General features: G+C 43.2%; 1 protein-coding gene and 1 long non-coding RNA gene across 7 annotated transcripts in view; one reads left to right on the plus strand and one right to left on the minus strand.

The window, feature by feature from the left end:
• CARMIL1 (capping protein regulator and myosin 1 linker 1) overlaps positions 1 to 24595 on the minus strand; it is a 192670-nt gene extending 168075 nt beyond the window's left edge. For 3 of the 6 annotated variants that reach the window (XM_015617094.2, XM_015617093.2, XM_015617089.2), the window contains exons 1-2: positions 24222 to 24595; positions 20305 to 20402 (exon numbers count right to left, since the gene is read on the minus strand). In XM_015617094.2, the coding sequence (XP_015472580.1) occupies positions 20305 to 20402; positions 24222 to 24261 (138 nt within the window). In that variant the 5' untranslated portion in view covers positions 24262 to 24595. The remainder of the gene's footprint in view (positions 1 to 20304; positions 20403 to 24221) is intronic. The other 3 variants (XM_015617092.2, XM_015617090.2, XM_015617091.2) reach the window with 1 other exon arrangement.
• On the plus strand, positions 1180 to 18381 carry LOC107199713. Its single transcript, XR_001519283.2, has 3 exons — positions 1180 to 1191; positions 17341 to 17342; positions 17413 to 18381. It is a non-coding gene; the product is annotated as an uncharacterized LOC107199713 (long non-coding RNA).
• Positions 24596 to 25950: the final 1355 nt, after the last annotated feature.

Here is a 25950-nt window from a genome sequence, read left to right on the forward strand (position 1 = left end):
TTCTGGGCCTCTTCAGGTTACTTCTCCCTTTGCCGGGGCCTGATCCTCACAGCACAGCAGGGCATCCCCAGCATGGACTCACATTTCTATTCTGTTCAGCAGGCAAGGCAGACACACAGATCTTGTTGAGACTGGGGTTTACAGAGTGATGCTGGGCAATTGTTTTCCTTGGCTCTGCAGCCCTCTGATCTCCTAGTTTAAAAACCTTCCATTCCCTATAACCTCATTTTTAATTGCAAATTGCACAACCGTTTATTTGTGCATTCTTCATACACATAGAAAAGCCTCTGCCAAAACAAGTACTCCTAAAAAAAGCAGCTGGGTTAACTGAGGCAGACTGCAAGATCTTTGAGAAATGAGGCTCATTAAGTACTTAACACTAGCGCAGTGTAAGCCCTTCATTCAAAACTCAGAGCACAGATTTCCATTACTGACTGAAATAAAAGATCCAAGAGACAGGAAAGGGGAGGGAGGAAATGCATTTGAGCGTTTCCATCTGCTTTTTCCTTCTTGGCACCATGAAGCCCGCTAGCTATAGCTAACAAGCTATTACACCACACTTTGATTTGATACCTGGCTTCTGTCTGCACTAACAGGTATAACTGCCCTGCAGCAGCTGAGTCTGCTCAGCTTACTCACTGGCTGTCACTCCGCTCATCACAGCGGCTCACCCAGGAAAGCACAGCAGACCACAGTAATGGGCAGCTGATCTCTACCTGGAAAGCCTTTTCCCCTCCTCTTCTCCAGTGAAATATGAAAAGCCACTACAAAGAGCTTGGTGTCTCGCCTACAGCTAGCATAATAAATGATAAAGGAAATTCCAGGGCAGAGAGGAGGTTTTAAGTTATTGCTATGGGTTTATTCCTTCAAAACATCCATAAGTCTTTGCTGCTCGCTCTCTCTCTGTTAAGGGTGGGACATTAAAAGGAATCAGCTGTGGTGGTTTTCTTTCTTAAACACAAGTAAGAGAAAAGCTGCAAAAGCCAAGTGTGCCAAAAAATCAGGTCTCTCCTTAGCAATCATACAACCATCCACATTTCCATAAAATACTTTGTCAAAGGAAAGATGCTTTAACAAAGGGAACATAAACCTGAGTGTAATGCCTTGCTTGAAGCAACAGAGCACTCAGAAAATTAAAAGCAGAAAGGGGATAGTTCTTCAGAGAAGAAAACGTAACAACAGTGGTATCAAGTTTTCAAGGGATCTCCACAAAGGAAAACAAACTGAGTGAAGCATTTCCTTCACTGAAAAAATAAAACTATCACAGAGCCCAGGGAATTTGGTTTAAGTCACTCAGCTTAGCAATAAAATTATGATAGTATATGACTTCTCAAAGTTACTAGAAAACTTTTCAAATACGTTTTAAACACCAATGACTTTCTAAATGGAAACTACTTAACTTCTAGAGAAAGGATTATAACACATATCCCTTTGTATAAGGGAAGTTTCCAGGGCGAGTCAAACTTTGATCCTGTCTTACATGTGGCAAGTCCTAACTAGACAATCTTTTCGTACAAGATCAAGAATCAAGGTCAGTCAGTTTATTCACTACACACCCAGACAACTGAGAAGTGTAAAGAAATTAATCACTTGAAGACCACTCAGCGTGGTCTTTCATTGCTGTCATTTGACATGGTCATTCAACATTCTCATTCCACAGCAAAGGCCATCCTGACCATGTAAGTAGTGTCTTCTTTCTACAGAAGTATGCAGAGACATAATCTCTATCCTAGACCTTTTGTGTGACAGGAATCAATCCCAAAATTAAACTGGGTATAAAAAGTTTAAAAGCCTCCAGTTTCTCTCTAAATTTATATAGCTCATATCCACTATTTAACTATTAAAGAGTTATATTAGCTGTTCTTTAAAAACTGCAACATTGTTTAAAAGCTAGTTTATGAGCAAAGATACCTGTTTTTCAGCCTCATCTATCAAAACTAGATAAATACTGAGATTAGGGATAGTTCCCAAATCCTAGCACACCTTCCTAAAGTCTATTTCAAATCTGTATCCAGCTCCATTGAACTATATACTAATGTCACCAGTCAGTATCTTCAAAATTTTTAGTTGCAAGGATCTGACCCACCCCCTAACAGACCCACACTTTCCTAAGCAGCATCCTTTCACATTAAAAAGAACAGCTGCACTGGCATATTTTCAAGATCCTTTGGAAAATTAGCAGACCTGTAATACTATAAATATTTTCTCATGCCCTTGCATACTATGTATTTATTAAATCTGTTACTTTTTCTGCCTCATGATATATTTTTCCCTGTTTACAATAAATCTGCCTGCATAAGGTTTTCCTTCAGAGAAGAGCTTTACATCTCACTTACAGCTGATATTATCTAGAATCAGACTCTGAGACAATTCCTTTCTGTTAGGCTTCACCTTTGATAATATATTGCAATAGTTTGCTATAGTGTGCAAGCAAAGTATATAAATCTCATAAAAATAAGCATTTTGAAAGAAGGGTAGCCTATACTAGTGTAAGAGAAATTTTTAACTAAAGATTTTTATTTATTTGTCTAAGTCAGTGGCTATGTCTGCCCCAGAGTTCCCAGAATGCCACAGCTTATTAGTGTTCAAGAACACTAACTTTCCCTGCAAAGAAAACACTTGTCCAGAAGAGCTTGTCACATGGAATTCACTGGAAAGCACAAACTGGAAAGCATCAAAACTACACTGCAATAACTTAAGATAATCAGAAGACAGAGAAAATGTTGGAAGAAAATAAATTTTTTAGAAAAAATCTGGTTTGTTAAGCCCGACTCTGTATTTTTGCTCAATGTGTGTTTTCCCAGCTGCAAAGGGGAACCTTTCCAAAAGGGCCTGCCTTCTTATGAAAACAGCTGCTGAAACCTGACATTTTAAAGTCCAGGATTCAAGACCTTATTCTCCTGTCATTGAGCCATTCCACTCACTCCATGCAAATAATCACCTTTTTAATTTGGTGGGGAAAAATAAACAACATTGATTTAATTTGCCTTGTTCTGGGGGTGTGGGGGGAAGACCCAAGGCACAGACTCAGCAGGAATGCGTGAGAGATGATTTATGTGATGGCTGTGATAGGTGACAGCTCCACTCGATTACTGGATGCTGCTGCCTAGAGGTTTTCATACATCTGCACCTCAGTATTTAATGCTATTAAATAATCATACTTAACACTCACTCAGTTATCAATATACTTCTTTGAGCTGCTGTTCAGATTTTTATTACCAGTAAATCTAAAGAAATGAGTGTGGCAGCAGACATGACTGTCAATAGGCCCTGAGGTAACAGATTTTCCTTCCAGCTTTCTGTGACTAGAAGCTGCCAGATCCAAATTTTTTGACTCTTCACCAATAAACACAGCAGCTAAAATGCAGTGCAATTCAGAGTCAATGCCATCCTTGTGTACTCTGATACCATGTTATCTTGTCAGATACCAGAAGCACCAAATAGAAAAAAAAAATGGGTGGGGCAGTATTTTCAAGTATATATTTGTTCACAATCATTCTCAAAAAACCAACAAAAGGCAGAAAGAACAAAAGCAGTGGATACCTCAGTAAAGCACTGTGTTTGGAGGGCAAGGCTAAGCCAACAACCACACACTGTTCTCAGCAAGCACCAGCAGCTGTAGGTTAATGTTCTCACACAAGTGCTCACTCCTTCCAAAAATGTTTGAGAAACAAAGTTTACTGGAAAAGCACCCACAGAAATTACAGTGGGGCTGTGCCCCACGAGTATTCACAGAAGACAAACATTAATATTCACAACATAAATGCTTCCAGGATCTGCAAGTTTGGGTGTGGAAAAAACATTCAAATACCCAGTAAGGCAAACTCAAGCCTATCACCAGTGCATGCTGAAAGATCTCTGCACATCTGCCTGAGATTTTCAAGGAATGGTGTTATAGCCACCTAAAAACAAGCACCATGGCATTTTTGTAAACACATGACCACACGGAGGAGGTAAGGATACAAATTTATCCAATTACTCATGCATTGCAGATGACACACTTGGTTCCTATTAGTGTTCCCATAACTTCCACACTTTTTGCGGCTCTAAAAAGAAAGGAAAATTTGAGCCTATGCCTTGGAAACTTAAGCATTTCAGCAGATCCAGTGTTACTGAAGAGTGTTCACCTGATAACCACACTTTTGGCACTGAACCAGCACTCCTTAGCAAAAAGGGGTAGTGGTACATCTGGGGCTAAACCAAACTAGTTCTGACTCCAGGTCTATCTATCAAGGGCCATGACCATCAGCAGCACACTGATCCTGGAATCCAGCATCTCTCCTCTGAGGAGATGCTATGACCCAGAGGGAACTGTCCTACCATTTCAACACTGAGTGGGAGACCAGGAGTCAGGAAGAACGGGTTTCTGGTAGGCAGCATTTTGAGGAGCCTTGCACACCACCTTCCATGCTTGTGGCTACCTTGCAGCTATTTCAGCAGTGGCAGGGCTTGGAGCAGACACACAGCTGCCCCTTGGCCCGGTAAGAGTAAAGCTGTGGGACTGCTAAGATGATCACAGTTGAGACTAGATAAAACCCACAAGTCTGAGGCATGGGAAGGCTGAATTTCTTGGACTTCTTTACTTACAATGGTCATAAAAAACACTCAGCACGTGGACTAAATTCCTCAAAGCTTCCTTCGCTTTCTTCTCAGCTTCTCTTCACCCAATTAGATAAACTCTAATTGACCTGTGCTCTGAGAAAAAAAAAAAAAAGTGCCTTTGCTTACAAGTCTTCTGCTGCACAGAGAAGGACAAGGTTCACAGTTGTGTCAAGAACAGAGAGCAAAAAGAAGGCTCACTCAGCAGTCTGAATAATTCCTCTGGCCTTGATCTCATTGTCCCTGGCCTTGCTTTCAAATATCCTTCAGAGAGTGTCCTATCTGCTTCTTTGTTCTTTTCTAGGGAAAGAGTCAGCTCTTCCTCTGCTGGTTATCTTGGTTAGCAAAACTGCTGTCCCAGGTCACTGCTGGTGTTACATCCAACTGCAGGAGAAATCTCGAGGCTACCTCTCTTGACTCAAGAGCTGAATCAGACAGAAAAGCCATCTTACAGTCTCAAACTGATTATTTTCAAAGCAAACAATTAAATACACACAGGTGAAAACTGAGCTAAAAATGGTTATATTTCCTGAGAAGAAAAAGAAGCAAAAAGCCTGTATTTGGAAAGCTACCTTCTTATCAAACCAAGATCAAGAGGGTAATCTTGACTTAACTCTGTTGTTCTCCCTTTGGAGGAAAACCTGACGTCCTGGATCAGTATCAGGTATGTCTATAGCTCCCAAATACTGGAATGCTCATCTAAGAAAGGATAAATAAAATATAATGAAATAAAAGCAAGTCAGAACATGCCTAATAAGAATTGAAAGACAAAACAATGCTTACATAAGACATAGCTTAGGAAGGAAATCTAAAGGCCTGATTCATCTGTTGTTCTCAAATGATCATAAAACTTCAAATAGCCTACAAACCTTCAACACTACTTGTCTACACTCAGTTAATTTAAAAATACAGCTTCAGAAATCTAGAACTCTTGAGGTCCATGTTAGAAAAACCTATCTTTCAGTTTTATATTCTCTGATCTTAATGGGGGCTGCATACCAGCATAAATCAATACAGAAGAATGTAATAATGACACACAAACTACACAGTATGAACATTAACTTTCATGTAGAATTAATATACTATCAGACCTCTAGAAACATTTTTCCAACACACAAAATAGTCTGGCTTCTGTTTCCAGTAGGAATCTGGAAAAATCAAGCATTTATCTTCCCATGACTATGTGGCTTAAAGACAAGTACAGGGAGTATCTACCAGCCTGTTAAGGCGTCTGGTCTGAAGAGCACTTCAGCAGAAAGTAAGAATAAATATATTTATTTGCATTAAAAAAAAAAAAATTGACAACCCTTCTAGACTCTCAAGCAGAGGTTCTTGGGTTCAGCCACAGTGAAAGGGATTTTATAGCACTTGTCAAGCAGAAAGCATGCATTTAATAATGAATAAACGAAGAAGATAAAGCTACAAGAACTCGGCAGCACAGAAGGTGAACCAGGCTATGGTATTTCACAGCAAGTGTCAACAGAGGACTGTGCTCAGGCTGAAACAAATGGGCCCTGCAGAATCTGCAGATGCACTCCCTGTCTGGGGAAAAACACATTTAGCAACCAAACACCATCTTGATGCAAGAGGCAGCATGCTGGGGGCTCAGAAGATTTGATTTTATTGCCTCATTTCAATTACTCTGCTAACCTTAAAATAAGAGTATAACATTACAATCTTTGAAATTTACATAATCTATGTGTGATATATTCGGCAATATATAACAAAGTGGCTCTTTACATCACAAACCCATCTAAAGCATCAACTTGTGCAACATTATAGGCATGGGTATACATTCCTGGGAGGGGTGATTACTATGCACACAAAAGCTCAACGTTCCTTTCGCGCATGAACTCTACCTACAGGAATGGAAAAACATCAATATTTCCATTACAGATGCTTGAAAGCAACCTTATCACTCTGTGGCACGGTGATAACTGCAAACCACTATGAATCTTTTACCTCCATGTAATGCTAAAATCAGCTCAGGACAGATTTTCAGTCACAGGGGGAATTAAAAAAGGAGTATTTTTCTTACAGTAGATCAACTAAATATTACAGCCAGAGGCTACTGTAACCCAGATACTAAATTTCCTCATGTCAATGCATCCAAAACACCCCAAGCATTAACCTAATGCCTCATCAAACTGACCTGGCATCACACACCGAAAGATCCACTAATCCTTGGACTGTGAAAGAAACACTGGACATGGCAACCCAACCCGCTCTTCATCTTCCAAGTGTGTGGGGTCCAAAAGCCATCTGAGAGCGCTCTTACACCACCAGAGATTACAGCAAAGAAACCAAAATCAGATTTTGGTCACATCTGAAGCAGATACAGTTCAAGATAAGTGAACAGATGGATTATTCAGAAAGCCAAAAATATAACAGATTGGTGTTTAATGGATTTTCACCACTGAAGTTTAAATGACATGGCAAGACCAATTCCACCTGACCATGTATTTTTGTTTTTTCTCTTAAGACAATGCCATTAGATTATCCAAAAGTCAATTATGAAAACTCCTCTGCTCCCCAAGGGAGGGTCGTCCAACATCCATATTGGATGTGAAGTCAATTACCCGGCTTACTCAGTGCTTTTCAAGAAACTAAGTTGCAAGAGCTACACTGTATTAAACAACTCAGCTTTGTAAAAATGCATCTGGACCCTGTATGTTTAAGGGTTTTTTTGGCCTACTTTATTATATCAGATATTAAGCCAGAGAACTGAACCCAAAAGCTAACGTACAGTTTGAAACAGTTTTGAGGGAGCAAGGAGCAATGTCTGTGCACTGTATTTTAAAACACTTCTGCAATTCTCTGTCCATTTGCAAAATTTCCCACAAGGGTATTCCTAGAGAAATAAAACCTATTCAAAACTTGTGAAACCACAACAACTTTGCTTTCAAAGGAACTACAATGGCATAAGTAAATAAATAAAAAACATATGAGAATAGCATGTTTTCCCAACGGTTCTCAAATTATTTTACCAATAACTAATGCCCAATGAGATCGGTGCAGTATTTTTCCTGGGTCCATAGAAAGTACACTTGAAGAGAACACAAAAATACAAGAACAACTAAGTCAACTTGCTTAATTCCAGCCAGGCTTCTGACAGAGCCTCATGTCCCTGCCAGCTCTTCCTCTTTATGTTCCAGGAAAAGCTGCTATTACCACTTCAAAAACAGTGACAAAGGGAGGTGGAGAAGGTTATTCCCCTTCTTTTTGGTAGTTCTGTCACACTGTATATTCCCTTTTGCACAAACAGAGGTTTTTCAGAAGTACTATCAATAAAATAAAGAAGAAAGAAAAGAAAGGATGGGAAGACTGCATGGGAAAACATTTCTGAGGCTGGCCCTTCATAGAACACGTATGGTAAAAAGACTGGAGAAAGCAAGTAGTGTTTCTGTTAGACTCCCTTACTCTCAATTCTTCAGTGCCCTCAAAGCAGTGAAACCAGTGAATCCCTTCCTCTCATCATGTTCTGGAGCTGAGCAGTGCCATGCAGATTCCTGCACTTGGCAAGAGAGAGGTCTAGCATTGCAGAAGGAATTGTGCAAGCAGAGACACCTCCTCCCCCAGTACAGTCCAGCCTCTTCCAGCTTCCCTGCACTACAGGGAACAGCCACATTGTGGACTTGAAACAGAGAGGCTACCACACAGCAAAGCTTTCTTTGCAGCACATCTCCAAAGTACACTCATGATGGCATTCCCTCCTCGCAGGCACCACCCTGGCTTTGCTCTGAGGCACAGAGCACCGGCACCAGGCAGCTCTGGCTCCCAGGGAAGGCAGAGGAGAGTTGGTTCCCAGCGCTCTGTGTCAAGCACCATTCCCTGGCCCCTTCCACGCAAGCTTCACGCTGCTCCATGCTAAGGAAGAGGCTCCATGGACATCGTAGGAACCACAACTCAGATAGCAGTGGGAGACTGGGGCAGTTTAAGAGGTGAAAGGAGAGGCCAACAAGCTGACTTGCCAATGTTTCCTTCAATTATCAGTATGTCCTTAAGGCCAGTCTTGATATCAAAGAATTGTCTGCAATTGTCTTTATGGTGAGAGGAAACAGACACTCTGAACAGAAAAGCAACATAAGGAATATTCTAAAATGAACAATGGAAGATAAAAATAGAAAAAGAAGACTGAGGAAAGATGGAAAAAATAAAATAGAAGAATAATGTATTTGGGGCAGACTTAAGCCCTCAGGCTGAACAAAAACCTACTGAAATTGCATTAAGGATACATTGTGATAAACTAATACCATATAAAAACCTGCAGAATTTCAATTTCACACAATTTCACACACATATAAACAATAGAAGGACAATCTAATAATGTTACGGGGAATACATTTAAAAGGATTCCATCACACTGGAAATATCACATGAAATTAGTATTTTCAGGTTTTCTATTTTTGGCTAAATGTTTTCAAAATACTTAACATGGAGGGATGTATTTCCAAGGCTTACAATAAGCATTTACAGTTTAGGAAATTTTTCTCAGCTGGAAAGGGTCATAGTTTAACAATGAGAAGACAAAAAGGCAATGTATTTTCAGAGTCACCATTAAACCTGCAGCCATCTAAAATCTTCCTAACTTGAAAATGCAACTTGCAAGAGTTGAGAGCTGCACCTCTTAGCTTTATTTTTAGCAGTACTCAGTGTAGGCAAAAAACAACAAGCAACAGTTTAAATTTGGAAAAAAAAAAAAAAAAAAAAAAAAGCAAAAAAAAAAAATCTAAGTCCCTGCAGTATTAGGTCACTGCTGAAGACTTTTCTTGCCATTTAGCTAAAGACCAAACACACACTCCTCCAGATAAGCAGCCTTTCCCATCTTCAGTTGACATGCCTACATAGAACTCCAAGAGAATCAGCATTCAGCCTCTCCTGCAGTTTGCCAACATGGTGTAGCTAAGCAAACAAACGGTAGAAAACTGGCTTTGAAATCACATGTGAAGGAAATAGTACAGATTACATAAAATGCAGTTAAATTCCATCACCAGAGTCAAGTCTCATAGAGGATGTCTTCCCAAAGTGAAGATAAAACAATAAAACTTGGGTAACAAAGCATTGTACTCAGAGATTAAACCCTTTTAAAGCTATTTTACAATCTTTTACACTGCTCTGGCACCATTCACATCAGCTAATTACATTTAAATTGCCATGTTATACTACAGTTCTTTACTTGTGTTCTTTTAAGTTACTCCATTTTCTCAGCACAACTGCTCCTGTACCTAGAGATGTGGGGAGAGCAATGCACCTGAGTTGTGTCCATTGTACTGCCTTGCCCACCCTCAGGACAAGCATAATTTGCACAGCACTTTGTTGAGATGCTAGCAGTTGGTTTGGGGTTTAATTGGTGAGGTTTTGAGCAACACAAATTAGTTGGTGAGTTTTTGCTTGTTTTGCTTTTGTGTTGGTTTTTTTTTAATGTTGGGTTTTTTTAACCAAAGAGAGCTGCTTTGGGAAAGGTGTAAAGAACTTAAATCCAAATTACACAGAGAACACCATGTTTAGAATGAACCAAACTGCCACCATGACACAAATAACACAGACCTAACGTAGATTTTGATTAAACTGTAGAACAAGGAAGCAGAGAACCTGGTTAGCAAGACAAGATAAAAGTGTATACAGAGTAAGTTTACGGCAGCTGACAATATTTTCTAGCATAGCAGCATCATGTTCGGTCCATTCTTACTGTATTTGCAGGGATACCGAGGAATTTGTAAGGAAAGGAAAGAGAAGTGGGGGAATATGGGCAGTTAGAAAATTAAGCATACTAGTGTGAGAAAAGGTAGACTAAAAAGCAAACTCCAGTCCTGACAGCAGTCTGCACATGGGAAAGTTTCCAGGGACTTTTTGATGCAGAGGATATGGAAGGACAGTAAAAAGGAAGATACAAGGTAAGAAAGAGAGCACGAAGATACCCATAGTGTATGAAACAATTGTACACAGAATACATCAATATGCTCTACCAAAAATGTAGGGATTTCAGCCCCTTCTTGAGATGAGAAAAGAAAAAGGCCAAAGCCTGTGCTTTTATGTGGCTTGCAAAGTGAAGATGTGAAGAACAGCAGTCGAGAAAACTTCTTGTTATATGTAAAATTTATCTTTCATGCTATAATAAAAAATTAATTATTTCGTTTTGGGATATGAATAAACCTACCAAGGTGGCAGAAATTATATACTCAACAAAGCACCAGTACCTAGCAAAGCTAATATTTCTTCAAATGTTTACCTGCAACATTGTAAATACCAAAAGAAGAGATTGCCATCTGAAGCCAGCCGCACTAAAAATCCAAACATCTGGTTTGACCTACCTTCGCTGTTCCCTGCCTAAGGCTCCTCAGCTCCACACTTGAGTAGAGACTCACATACATGGCTATAAAAGGTATCATTCTTAAGCGTCAGCCTCTAGTGTTTGTTAAAAGATGAGCCTCTGAAAGGCTTCCCCTTTATCAGTAGGTCTTGTGAATAGTTTCAGTCTCACTAATGGCCTTCAAGGCAGCGAGGCAGAAGCCTTTTCACTCAAAGGCTGACCCTGAACAAACACAGCAGTGCCCTGTCTCCCAATTCAGATTGGGGTCAACAGCCATCCACTTGCTCTAATCAAATCTGAGCAGAAACTGCTCTGCAGCAGCTATCTCACACTCTGGTTTTGCTCCCTGGCCCCAAGAAGTAGGTATCTATAACTTGGCTCAAATCCTCAACATTTCATGGAGCTCTTCAAAAGCAGTGGTTTGACCAAGTCTAAAGTACAAGGGAAGGATTGTTGTTCCATTGACATGTACCTTAAGTGGCTACTCCATAAAGACATGCTCTGGCAAGTATCTCTGAGGTACAAAGTGGAAATGGCTTGCTCCAAGTGACCTCAGCTTCCTAAGCCCTGGCTAAGAGAGTGCTTCTAGACATCCTAAACAGACCACTGTCTACCTCACAAGCAATGCTAACCACTGCTTCAGCTGTGGAAAGGGGAAAAGATTAGTTAACGACCAACCTAAAAAGCATAGAAAACAAGCACCACTTGAAAATGCAATGCAGGCTGAAAATCTTAAGGGGAATATAGACCCAGCATCTCCTCCTCTGTTTTCCATTTCCACATGCACATTTTGAGGCCCACCCTGCAGTGACACAGGCCTACTGTATGCAGGGACACAAATGTCACTTGTCAGCCAAGGGGCTAAGCTGCACGACCTCCACTCCAACAGGCCCAGACCACAATTCTTGGATTTACTTTTTTTTAATAAAGGTCACTTTGCAAAGAAGATCCAGAAATGTAACCTGTTCAGTTACAAGGGCTGTTCCTCACTTGACAACAGTTTCTACCCTGTGAACACCTTTCCAATAGCCTCACAACCCTTTTAATTTGTATCACCACCAGCAATGTGACTCTTTCTCTGAGCTTCATAGCAGAAACTTGTTTTGCTGTCCTGGCCTAATTTTCACATACCACAGCTATTTGGATCTTATTCTGCAACCGAAACTCCCTGAGCAAGGGTCTCTCTTCCCTCATCCAGCAGGCCAATTAATTTGGTTAAGTCTGTTTCAGAAGTGTAGGGTTGTAAGAATCTGGCTCTTATAATTACATTTTGCATCCTAACAGTTTGACATCTGAAATGCTCAAATTAGGGAAGCTATCACTAACTCAAAGATGTCACTCATGAGTCGACACAGAGTTGACATTTCAGAAATGGGGAGAGATGAGACAGGACCAAGTGCAGAATCAGCCTGGGGACTCAGGTAGCTGTACAGAGCACCATTAGCAGCAGCTAAATTTAAAGAATAATTTTATATCCTGGACCTGTAATTACTTTACACAGAACTAAATTACCACCACCATGAGAAAAAAATTAAGAACTGTAGGGGAGCTAAAGTTCTTAGTTTGCTAAAGTTTGATTATTAAAGTTTCTTTAATAATCAAACAAATCAGTGGCATTCACCAATTTTCCACCACAACAATGGTTGAAGAGAGGGACTTTGTGCAACAAGAGGCATTTTTCACAGTACACTGCACTAACTTTTCACTTAGCAGCCCTTGCAGCCTTTTTCAAGTTTACTGTGTCCTCTTCCACACTACTTACACCAAAGTAAACCACATTCTCTGCATGATAAGTCTTTCCTTAAAGTAAGTCAGGCAGATAAAACAAGCTGTTAAGAGGAAAAAAAGAAAGAAAAGAAACCCCCCACAAAAAAACAACAACAACAACAAAAAAACCACAAAAAACCCAAAAAACACCCCACACCTATATCTGTCTACCAAATAACACATTCTGTTCCCCTCCAAATCTTCTCCCTCTTGGGGAAAAAAGCCACCAATGGCAAAGAGTGACTGAGACAAGAAGTTGACCCCAATACTCATTTTCTATTTTTTTATTTTCAGCTTTAGGGAAATTACATGTAATAATCAGTCTGCCTCTTTAATGCAGAGATTTCCCTGAAAATCCTTGCTTAGGAAGGATCCATTTCATAAATAATGGTGGCAAGGAGTCAGGCCCTCTCAAAGCAAAAGCACATTAGCAAACCACTTTGGTACATTATATATTCAGCAAGAGAAGTGGAAAGAGTGTGGCAGTTTAAGGAGGAAATGGTTTCTAATGGGGTTACAAAAAAATTGACAGGAGGAGAGATTCCATGATCAATTCAGAGCCACAGTGGAGTCCTCCCTCCCACCACTTTTTTTTACCCCAATAATGGTTAGAGCTGTGTACAGAAAACCAGAACCTGCTAAGAGTGAGATCGTGTTCACATTTCCTCCTTTTCCTCCATTTCCAGAACACTGCAGGTGGGTGTGCAAATGCAAAGTACATGAGCCAGGCCAACAGCAGGTGCTTTCAGGGCACTGAAAAAGGAGTCCCTTTTTCTTTTCCCTGCCTGTACCAGTTGCCCAAAATGAAAGAGAGAACAAGCAAGCAGCATTTCTGTTATCCCAAAGCATGGAAAGAGCACACTATACTCAAGATGCAAGAAATCATCTTGTATTTTTGTACTTGCATGCACTATCACAGCAATTCATTGAACCACTGAATCATTGAACCACAGAACAGTTTGGGTCAGAAGAGACCTTAAAGATTATCTCGTTCCAATTCCCTGCAATGAGCAGAGACACCTTCTACTAGACCAGGTTGCTCAAAACCCCAAATCCAACCTGACCTTGAACACTTCCAGGGGTGGGGCATCCACTTCCCTGGGCAACCTCTTCCAGTGCCTCACCACACTCATCATAAAAAATTTCTTCCTTACATCTAGTCTAAACTAACCTCTTTTAGTTTAAAACCATTCCCCCTTTTCCTATCACAACAGGTTCTGATAGAAAATTTGACCTTGTTTTTCGTATAAGCCCAATTTTAAGTGGAGGCCACTTAAGGAAGGCTGTAAAAGGGTCTCCCTGGAGCCTTTTCTTCTCCAGGCTGAAAAATCCCTATTTTCCCAGCCTGCCTTCTTAAGAGACGTGCTCCAGTCCTCTGATCATTTTCACGGTGCTTGTCTGCACTCACTCAAGGTCCGTGTCCTTACACTGAAGGCTCCAGAGCTGGACACAGCACTCCAGGTGGGGTCTCACAAGCATGGAGTAGAGGGGAAGAATCCCTAGGGAGACTCACTCCAGCAGATGGGTCCATGTCCTTCTTATGCTGGGAGTCCCAGAGCTGGACACAATACTCCAGAATGCTAGGTTTGTAAATCTTCCCACCAGTTAGAAGACACCTCATGGATTTATAACATAAATGTAAATGTCAGTGAAACTTGCATATGTGTAATTTTTTTTTTAATGTTTCCTATTTTGGAAACATATGCAACCACATGACTGAATAAATAATTTTTATTTCCTGCAGTATTCTTCTTATTTCAGGTTTTTGCAGCAATCTCACAGGCCACAGTTGAGCTGTTTCCTAAGAGGCACCTTGTAAATGTATTAAAATACATTTTCACATAAGTATTTTTTGATTACTCTACCTCACTTCATTTAGATTTCCTGACATGAGGGATGTACCAACACCTACCTCCTTTCATCTTCACAAAGACACACTTAAGATATATGTCATAACAGTCAATGTTCTGGGCAGGGAAGAGGAAACACCATTATTTTTAAAGAATGTCCCTATTTAACATCATTATCACACACCAGCTGTCATGATATAACGTGTGAGATTGCACACATTTTATGTAAAACCAACCTTAGACAACCCTATGAGCTTCATGCTCTGAGAGTGGTTTAAAAGAAGTGCATTTTTTTTAAGGTAGGACATGAAATTCATCTCTATTCAAACTGAGTATCATGGATGGATCAAGACAAAAGATGAGCAACAGAAAACAAGCACCAGAGCTTTTAATCCCAAAATAGTTTTGGCAGTGCAAAATACTAGTGCCTCCACCCAGAGAGTGCCTCCCTGATAGCTGAACAGGCACAGGAGCTCATTCAGGCTTTCCTCGGTTGCTTCACGAGTCAGCCACATCGTTCAGGCAGCATTCAGGAGCCACATGGAGAGCACACAAAATGGCCATAATTGTGCCTTTGAAAGTCAACACAGATAGATTTTATTTTTTAAATAGCATTCCAATCTTTATAAGAGAGTCTTTAGAAGCAGAACATGAAATCTCAGGACATGTGCACAGAAAAAATATAAACTTCTTTGACAGGAGTCAACTGAGTTTTTTCGTTTTAAAAGCCCATGGAAACATATGTCCCAGAAAAAGTGACAAGGACATATGAATTGCTCCCAGTGAATTTATGTTGGGCATACAGTACATTTTAAGGAGAGCCACCTGCCAAAGCAACTGTCTCAACTTCAGAAGTAGCACTGTGATATTTTAACAAAGAGAATGTAAATGATTGAGGGCAGAAGTGTAAAAATCCTCAATGGGATTTCCTAATTAAGTGCTTTTGGTCACTATGTCACATCATAGTATTTTATAGCCTTAAGGTTAGGAGAAAAACAAAACAACAACAAAAAAATCAAAATAAACCCAACAACAAAGCAAAGAAACCTGACCAAACATATAGACAGCATGACCACTTGCAATACTTCCTTATTTTTTATATCTAAAATAGTATTATTTTGCAAAGGAAAGCTAATCTCAAAGGCAACTAGAGCAGGAATATTCTCTTTTTTCTAATAGTAACAACAAAAAATAAGATGAATCCTGAATTCTGGCCTGTCATGAACTACTCCTAAAAACATCAATATTTCATAAGGAGGTGGTCACATTTATTTCACATATTGGCTTTAGCTCACATTTGAACTTTTCAATATTTTCTACTAATTAGAGTAAATCTGAGAGGAAGAAAAGGGTGTAGGAAGTAATCAGCAAAATTAGGTACAGATATCTTGGCTATTTTGAGGAGGGAAAAGCAGCACCACAAACACCTAAGCTAAGAAACCCAGTCCCTACCAGCATTTGTAGGTGATAATCTGATAATCACTGAGGCCTCTGGATTAAAAAAATAAATAATAATAAAAAAAATATATAAAAAAAGAAGAAAATACTGAAGTATCTCACAGACTCCGACAGGGCATTTTGCCTGATCCCTTATGGTGGCAAAAGGTGGAGGCTTCAGAAGAGGGAGTAGGTGTAAAGTTTCTCTTCTCTTTCTGGCTGTCTCCCCCCACTTCCCTCTTATCATCACAAACGAGACCTCTCCATACCCATCAGCTTAAGCTGAAACTGGAGAGAAGGTCAGAACTTGTCAGTGTGAGGAAAAATACCACAGACACTCAGCATGATGCCTTAAACCTTGTCGTCATAAAAAACCAGGTTTAAACAAAACAATCATACAAAACCAAAGCAATCCTCAGCTGATTAGAAAAGAGTGACGTCTTTATCGATTTTAACCCAGTAAGAACACTGTTGTGAGCATCACATTGAAGCCAAACACAGCTGGGTCCACTCCTGCACTGGGTCCACTCCTGCAGGAGAACTCTGCCTCTGGCTGAGGGCCCCTGGAGCCAGCTGGGACAGCCTGCTCGAGGGCTCTGCCACAGCTGGGCTGCCTGCAGCCAACACAGAGCAGGTATGGGACCCCCAAAGTAGGTCCAGGGCTCCCCACCTTGCTTCAGAGCTCTGGCACTCAACTCTGGCCTGAGCAATGCCACAGCTACACCTGCACTTGGTCTCTTTCCCAGCTGAGGCTGCCCCACAGACCCAGCTGCCTGGCCTGGCCTCAGGTCACTGCAGCACTGGTGACCACTGGATCCCAGCTGCTGAGAGGACTCCTCTCAGTGTCCCCTGTGCCCCGTTGGGGAGCCCCAGGATGCCTGTTCTGCTCACCCTGTGGGGAAACTTGTCACCTTTCAAGGTCTCCTGTACACTTGCATGTTTCCTCACTTACCCAGCAGCAGCTTGACTCTGCCAGAGCACCCAGATGGGACTGAGGTTTAGCCCTAATCGCTTGAGGACTGATTTTTCTGCCTGTTCAACCTGGTTATTGCCTTTTCAGGGTTGGATACCTGTTTGCTGCCTGAACACGTGAGATTTGGTGCCAGCAGACCAGAGGCAGCTCAGCAGCTCATGATGTTTACTGTTTTGCATCATTATGACTAACTGAAAAATTAAATAACTGCAGACTGAAGTTACTGAAGCATCAAACTCCTTGTGCAGACTGGAAAAATCTGGTTTATATCAAAACTCCTAGACATAATTTCCAAACTCTGGCACCCAGATCTGGGATCCCAAAGCATCTTAAGGCAAGCAGGGTCTTTATCCACCAAATTCACCAGTTTAATACTGGGACCCTATTGCAATCAACAAAAACAGCGGTTTTGCACTGTTTTTTCTGTAGTCTCAGATTCTAATTTCCATCTTAATTATCAGAGGAATTTCCTATAGCAGAGTGATCCAAGCAGATGGTGACATCCACATTTTAGTACATTCTAGTACTGTACCTTGAATGCACTGTGAACAACAGGGCCAGCAGTCAAGTGCTTTTATAGCTACCTGCCAAGTGCAGTCATTTTAAAATAACCTCCCTTTCTCAAAGTGGTACTAATTTTGCTGGATTTCCCTAGGAAGAAAGGATGAGAGAGCATTTAATTTAAGCACAGATTTTGGTGTCAGGGCTCAGCGCCAACCTCTGTGATCAACCTCCTCTAAAGCCATGAGCACATTTTACAACAGTTCTGGGGTTAGCTAGGTGAGAGAAACTGGTATTTTCTCCCTATTAAGTGCTGGACTCAAAACATGGCACCTAGTTTGCTTGTAAACACCCAGCCACTAATACAATATGCCCAAAATCTCAAAACAATCCATTGCCACACATAAACTTGAAAGACAGCACTCAGAAGATTAATGTTTCAAAACTAAACTCTCAGGAGTGGAGAAGTGCTGGCATGAAGGTTGCCCAATGCAATCCCACTTGAGCCCTCTGGTGCATTCACTTAAGTGTATAGTCTTTAATTACTGAACTGCATTTGCTGCCAGCACTTCCTTCAGCATTCCAGGTTTGACAGGCTCACCCATGACCCAGCAACTTGGCTTTACCCGCTCCGGTTAGAGCGCGGCCATACGCATCGTTTACCAAATACCCTGAAGTTCCAGCTCAGAGTACAAAAATTCTCAATTTTGCTGGTAGATTTCCCGTAGCATTTCGTATTAATCACTCACTTCTGAAGCAAGGTTATTTATTTTCAGCATCACTCTTTTGATGAGAGAAGGGTACACATCCTCTACTATGCAGGTAAGAAGTGAGACAGGGCCAACATATGAAGGCCAAAAAGTCTCTGTTAATTCAAGGTATCAAACTTAAGGTGTTTCTGGTCTAATTTTTTTCAGAGCATTCTGCATTTCATAGAACTTTGCATCCCCAAAGCAAACCACAGTCTCTACAGGCCTTTGCCACAGCAGACAACATTCAGCACATCTGCAAAAAAGAAAAATGACAAAAACACCCCAAATAAACAGAAAAAACAAACCAAACAATCTGACATAAAGATCTACAGAGTCAGACAAACATTGTAAAAAAAGCATCTTTAGTGATTTGTAGAGCTTCACAAAAAGGTAGTTTTCTTCTAGAGCAGAAGAAAACAGAAAATCCAACTCCAGCAATCAATAATCAATTTCTCTAAGAATAAAAACATTTTTTTCCCCCATCAATAAAAATCCCCTGTATTTCTGCATCGAAGAATAAATGGTTATACCAGACAACATCCAGCAAATCATTCCCCTGTAGACACCATGTATGTACTCAAGTAGTGCTCACTAACTCATGAACCTCTGAAAGGTTCTCTGTTTTTCAGTACCTCTTCAGTCATGGAAGGTGAAAGACCCCCCCCACCTGAGAGTTTAGGAGATTAAAGAGAGAAAAACCACCCAAGTCATCACATTTAGGCATTTTACATCCAAGTAGTACATCCCTCAGAAGCCTCACTGATGATTCAAAGCTTGACATTCTCTTGGTCCCATCAGTTCAGAACAGTATTTCAGTATTTCCACAATACATTTCACTATTGATAATCGTTATGACTCTATGCAAGTCAAAAAGTCAATCAAGTGTAACCACTTCAGTGAAACCTGTCAGCCTTCCCTACAAACATGGCTTTCAAATAAATAGATACAATCAATCAACATTCACATATTCAATCTATAGAGAAACTGTAAATCGAGGAACTAGATATAACACAGGTAGATATTAAGCAGAAAATATTTCAAGTTCCTGAAGCAGTGGCTCTCACAGAAAAGTAAGCCATTATCTACAGTCTTAATACCCAGGGATAGGAACACATACTTTAAGAAGATAATTCAGAAGTGATTAAAAAATTGCAGTTTTGAAAGACAAAACAGCACATCTTCATGGAGAATGTACCTACTATCTGTAACAACAGCTTTGGCAACAAAACTTTCAAATATGGAACAGCATGAACACAAGACACCAAACCTCAAATATCTTGCAAAGTATTATGGCAGCATTGTACTTCTGTGTGTTTGTTACTCTAAGAGTTCTCCTGATAGAAATGTATCAAAAGAGTGAGGAAATACAGTTCCATGTCTTTTTGCATATTCAAGATAGTATGCAAATGTAGCAGCTCATTACCACAGCTTTCTTCCTATCAAGAGGGGCCAGCAAAACTATTCTTGAGAAAACAGGAAAGCATACTTAAGTGAGATTAATTTGACACTTTCCTTCCCTACGGTTTTAAGAGCAATTTAGAGTCCCACACGTTAAGCATTTTTTTTAAATGCAGATGTATGACTTAACAGAGAAAACAAAAAAACACAAGCAGTCATTTGAGTTCAAAAAGCCCAACAGTTTTACTCTTGCTCTTCACTGCATAACAGCTTCTCAAAATTAAACAGTTTAAAACAAAAACAAAAAATTAAAACAGATTCTCACAATTAATTCCACACACTTCACTTTGCATTTCTTGGCACATAAAACTCTTATAGATGTAAACAGGAAACCTAACCAGCAAAGGCAGCAAATATTTTAGAACAGGTTCTGATAATAGCTAGCTTTATCATTAGTCCACAACACAATACCCAAAACTCTGAAAAAAAACTCAGTGTGTGTACACATGCACAGCTGTACACTAACTCCCTATGCAGGCTATCATGAAAGCAAGAAAAAGTAAGAAAATAAATTACATGGATATCTTATGGCATACACAGTTCAAAGAATACTTCCAGAGAAAAAAAGTATCTGAAAAGATTTTAAATATTTCAGTATCTGAACAGATACTGGCTTTTCCTTCACATATGTAAGCAGAGTCATTCTATTGTACTTACCAGTATTTTGTTATCCACTTTATCTCCCTTGGTTTCCAGCTTTACTTTTTTCTTGACAGAAATTTTGATTTTCCTCCCAATAACATCCCTGACACTTTCTGCAACAAAAGAAAATATCTTAATTAAATACCTTCAGTGTCAACACAAGAAGGAAACAGATGCCACTGTCGAGTTTTCAGAAAGACTCAAAGCTATGTTGTCCAAATGCTTGCACTCATGGAAGTCACATGCAGCAGTACCAAACACAACTTAGCACAAGCACAATTTCCTAAGTATGCCATCTACACAATAATTTGTGTCTACTATGATAGGATTATTGATGTCATATGCCAGGTTTCTAAACACAATTTGATATTTTTTTCCAGCACGACTTACATACCAAAAGCATTCCCAAGACAAGCTACAGCACTGCTTAGCTCCATTCTGGGAAAATACAACAAATTCCTCACTGCTATTATTTGCACCTGAAAAGCATACTAAAGCATATTAGCTCCTTGCATTGCACAAATTTCAGCCTCTTGCTAGTGTCAGGGAGGCTAAGTGGGTCAGGCAATAGAAGAGCAACTGTTCACACATTTTGTACTCTATGCATTGAAGTAGCGAAGCAAACCAAGCAGACTTCCAGATAGTAACACCTGGCAGCTATGCAGAGGATGCTATGGAGGCAACATTGGTCTTGGTCCAAATCCCAGCGACAGTGTAGCCACTCCACGGTGCCAGCACCGAAATGACATCAGTTGCTGTAATGTTTTAATATGTACATGCACACACATGTATACACAGTCTCTGCCAAGTAGGACACGAACCAGCTTTGCCCCTGAACATTTGCACCCTGGCCTGAAGGGAACGTACACACCGGGAACCGTGTCTAGAAAGCTTATACAACTACTGACACTGATGTAATTGAGAGATAAACAGAGGAGTTCATCGAGAGAGCCAATTTGGCATCTTCCCTAAGTTTCGCTCCCCAGCCCCCACTGAAAGGGAATGAGAAAGAAATCTTTTAAACACATTAACCTATTTCCAGCCCAACAACAGGCATCTGTAAAAGGCAAGTCTCCACCCTCCCCAGACACATACACTTTGCCCTCGGGCACGCTTAAGTTTTAAGGCAAAAATGAAAAGATAATAGGCTATTCCTAAGGCTTTTAATTATAGTGCTCTGTATAGTGCTTTTCTGCACAATTTTCATCCGGTAGTCAGAAGACGTTAGCACAAACAACACACCATTTATTAAGCCTGAATGTTTAACCCAGGCCACAGTGTTCTGCCCGCAGGGAAGAAGGGTATGCAAGTCAGAAACGTGGCTGGTCGGAGAGACTCTTCACCAGAAAGAGCTCTTTCTGCAGAATCGGCATGTTTTCCCCAGGAATTTTAATTTTCCTATCGGGAAACAAAAGCTCCTCGGTAGCAGCGGCTTGCCCAGCGAGAAGCCTGTCCCAAGCCGCGGCAGCCCCGGTGGCGGGCAGCCAGCGCGGCCGGCTCCCGGAGCAACCGCTTGGGCCGGAGCCAGGCCGCCAGAGCCCGGAGCAGCCAGGTGAGCGGAGCCCGGGGGAAAGTCCAGCCCGATCTGAACTGCTCTCCCAAGGCTTCCTCTCCCATGGGTAATGCCTAATTCTAGTCTTTCTGTCCCTGCTTGGGAACCCAGAAGCAAGCTGACCACAGAGTCTTTTTCATCAAGTCCTCTCTCCTCGCAGAAGTTATTGCTGCTGTCTTTGCTACTTTACCTCCACTTGCAGCTTGTGCCTCTCCGTTTCTCCTCTCCCACTAACAGCTCCAAGTGCCTACATCTAGCGAGGGACTTCCTCCTGACACACCTGCATGGAGAGACGTGCTTCCCCTTGCTGTCCCATGAGTCCCACACAGCGCAAGTGGGAATGACTGCAAGCCCTCAGCTCCTGCATTCTTACTCCAATAAACCATAGTGAGAGAAGGGGCCTGGGACCTCAAAGTGCACAAAGCATCATTAGGATGTCAGCTCCTCACAAGGACCTATCTGCCTGAAAGTGCTAGAAACGCTACTTCAAAGAGCCAAGATACAGATTTCATAGATACCCTCCATGGGACTGAAGACAATTGGGCAGCAAGTGGACTCACAAAGTAAATTTTCAGACTTTGAGAGATGGAAACATAGCATTAGGGTTCACATTTTAAAGTGTTCATCCATTTCTAATGCTGGAGACTTCAGACATCCACACCTGGGAGGAGTGGTTCCAGGCAAGCCAACAGTAAGAGAGGGTTTCTTTGAAGACTATGACCTACGAGACCTGACAAAGGTCACACGGGAAGTGAGTAACAGAACAAAAACTGCAGCTCAAACACTCCTACCCCCAGTTTAATCTCCACACTCCAATCACTCCGCATTAAAGCACATCCTTTCATCCTGCTCTCAAAACATGGTTATTACAAAATGCTTATTTAAAGGTTAAATTTTAACGTGCAGACAACAAAATACTGCTAGAAATTAAACCAATCTCCATTAACACATCCCCACACCCCAGAATAGCCCTTGAGAAATCAAGCTGAATGCATGCAGGGCACCAAGGCTGGGGGAGTAATTCTTAAGATTGTTCAAAGCCACCAGAGGAGGGGGCAAGTGAAGATGCCCACCTTATTCTTCCCTGTAATACACAGCACACCTCACCTACAAAACCAGAGTGCAGACTCACTGTAAGAAATACTGTGTGTTAGCACTTCATGCCTTAAAATAGACAAACTCCATGGTTTTGACCATAGCTACTCCTAGAACACTTCCCAGCTCATCACTGCTTAGTAGTAAGCTATATGTTACAGTCTCTCTGTAAACCACATAGTTTGGAGGACTGCAAAATAGAGCTATTTTGACTCTAGAGAAAAACATCTGCAGCAGCTGCAAATGTCCATCCAGATTCTACCAATATTTGATAAATAAACCACTTGCTGACTGACGAAACTGAAGGAAATGCAACAATGTAAATTACCTAGGTATGGGCTGAAGGACTGTATTCAACGCAACATGCACCTTGTTGCTTGACAAATCTCTGTTTCCATCTGTCCTTAAGACAACACTTTAAATTATTCTGATGCTGGTGAGAGCTTTAGATTGCTTTTCAACAGGCAAAACCGAAGGAAATTCGGGCTGAACAAGGTAGTTGAAGGCCTAGAGCATCATTCCTGTTATCCCCAAATGACACCGGTTACACACACGCTGCGTCAACGATCCATTTATTGGAAGCTCCCCAAAAGAGGTGACAGCATTTTCAGGGTCCTCGCCATCACCTGCGACTGAGCTCCTAAACGTATACCATGCAGGATGAGGGCTCGAATACACGGGGCCATAAAACTTTAACGACAAATACCCTCACTCCCTCCTACGTACCGAGGAAAATGAGTGTTAAACTACGCAAAACCCGGGAGGATAAATAAAAAGGCACCGAGCGGAGCCGCAGCCCGTGCTGCCAGGCTGAGGCGCTCCGAGGACGTGCCCCGGGCGGGTGGCGGTGCGGGGGGCCGGGGCAGCTCCACCACGCGTCTGCCAGCGCTCGTAGCCTGCCGGCATCCCGGACAGACCCTTCCGGAAGGGACACACACACACCGTGCCCGGCCGCGGCTCCCGAGGGCGCAGTCCCTGCCCACGGCCGCCTCCCCGCTGCCCACCGCAGCCCCCGCCCGCCCATTCCCCGCACGCAGCAACGCGGCCTCGCCGCCCCCCGCCGGCTCCTCCGAGTCCCTCCAGCCCCGCGCGGAGCCCCTCGGGCTTCCCGGCCAGCGCCCGCGGCGCTTCCCCGGTTCCACAGACCCACCCTCGAATTCCCCCGGACCCCCGTCTCCGGCAGCGCTGCATCCCGCGCACGGCGGCCTCCAAACTTGCCCCCGCATCACCTTCCCCCGGGACCCCTCACCCCCATCCCCGCCGCCATGCCCCGTCCGTCCCTTACCGATCAACTCTTTGGGGACGTCGGAGCTCTCCTCGGCCATGGCGGCGGCGCTGCCCGGCGCCCGGGGGTGCCCGGCGGCGGGGCTGCTTCAGCGGCGCGCCGTCCCTGCGCCGGGCGAGGCGGGCATGCACCCAGCGGGCGGGGAAGGAGGAGGGCCGGCCGTGCGCCTCGCTGCGCAGCGCGGGTGTGTGTGCGGCTGCGAGCGCGGGCGGAGGGAAGGGGCTTCTCCCGCCCCCGCGGAGCCCGCTCCCCCCGCGCTACATGCCGCCCCCGACTGCCGGCGCGGCCAGGAGGGGCATTTCCAGGGAGGGATGGATGGCCCGCAGGCGGCCGTCAGGCGCGGCGCTCCGCGCTCACGGCGGCCCCCACACCGGCTCCCCCGTTCCCGCCTGCGCGCCGCCCGGCTCCCCCGCCCGGCACCGGCGGGAGGCGGCGGCTGCCCCCGCCCCGGGAGGGCTGGCGTCCGCACCCCGGCCCGGCCCGGCCCCCGAACCGCGCGGGAGCCGCCGGGAGCCGCCCGCGCCCACCGAGCACCCGGCGACAGAACGGGAGGTGCTGGCGCTGGCGGCCGGGAGCATCGCCCTTAGGAAGCCATCGCGGCGAGGGAGGAGGAGGAGGAGGAGGGCAGCGGGCTCGGAGATTTAGCGCGGCGACGCCGGCCCCTCCTTCGGCCGATGCCGCCGATCGGCGCTGCGGCGGGGGCCATCTGCCGGCGACCGCGGGCGCCGCGGCCGCACCGGCCTGGCCCGGCCCCCGCCTGCGAGCGACCACCTGAGGCGGCAGCAGCAGCACCGGCCCTCCCCTACAGACCGTGCCTTCCCAGCTGCACCCGCAGCCTTTGCCCCGCGGGCGTTCTCCACTGGGTTAAATCAAACGGGCTTATGCTACGAAAGGGGTGGTTTTCATCGTCAGGTCAGTCCTTGCCACCTGGGAATGGGATTGCCCAATCCCACTTCAGAAAAGCTGGATCACTTCGAGACCTGGAAGAGGCTAACCTTTGGTCCAACACTCATCTGTCTCTCCGTCACCTTATCTCCATGGGGCCGGCGGCTGCCTCGGCACCTGTTGTGAGATAACACCATGGCTAGAGACGGCTTAGCAAACTCCTTGCGCAGGGAGCCTGAAGGGAAGTTGAAGGGAACCAAACATGCCTCCTTCCTCAGGACCAAATTAAAATCCACAAGTTGCAGCGTTTTTGCTTGTTGCACTTTGCCACTGAGGATTTTTGTCATGCGTTAACAGCCACATTATAGAAACACAGCACGCAAGCTGCCTAATTGCACTCATAAATATGAGCACAGAAAGATGCTTATTGGGTGAGAGTGAAGGAAGAGGCTTGGCAGCCCTGGAAATTCTTTGGCTTGCTTCTGGTAGTGATGCCTGGCTTCAGTGAAAGGCTCATTTTCACTGCAGCAGGACCGTGATTGGTCGCCCTCCATCCTAAAGGAGCAGATTACTGCATAAACCTCGTATTTCAAGCACTCTACAAGTGCATGGTGGATCTTGGAGATCAATGTCATTTACGTCTAATTAAGAAATCTGAAATGCATTCAGTGAGAGAAACAATGCGAATCCAATAAGAGTTATTTTGCTGGTACAGTTCCACACTGCTATGGTATACCATGGTCTTTGGAAGAAACATGACCACTTTGAAATTGATGTCACTTGTCAAATAAATGTATTGTGTTTTCTCTTGGCACCAACCAGATCTCTAAATTATCTCAGAGCT

The sequence above is a fragment of the Parus major genome, chromosome 2, assembly GCF_001522545.3.
Source record: "Parus major isolate Abel chromosome 2, Parus_major1.1, whole genome shotgun sequence".
Lineage (NCBI taxonomy): Eukaryota > Metazoa > Chordata > Aves > Passeriformes > Paridae > Parus > Parus major.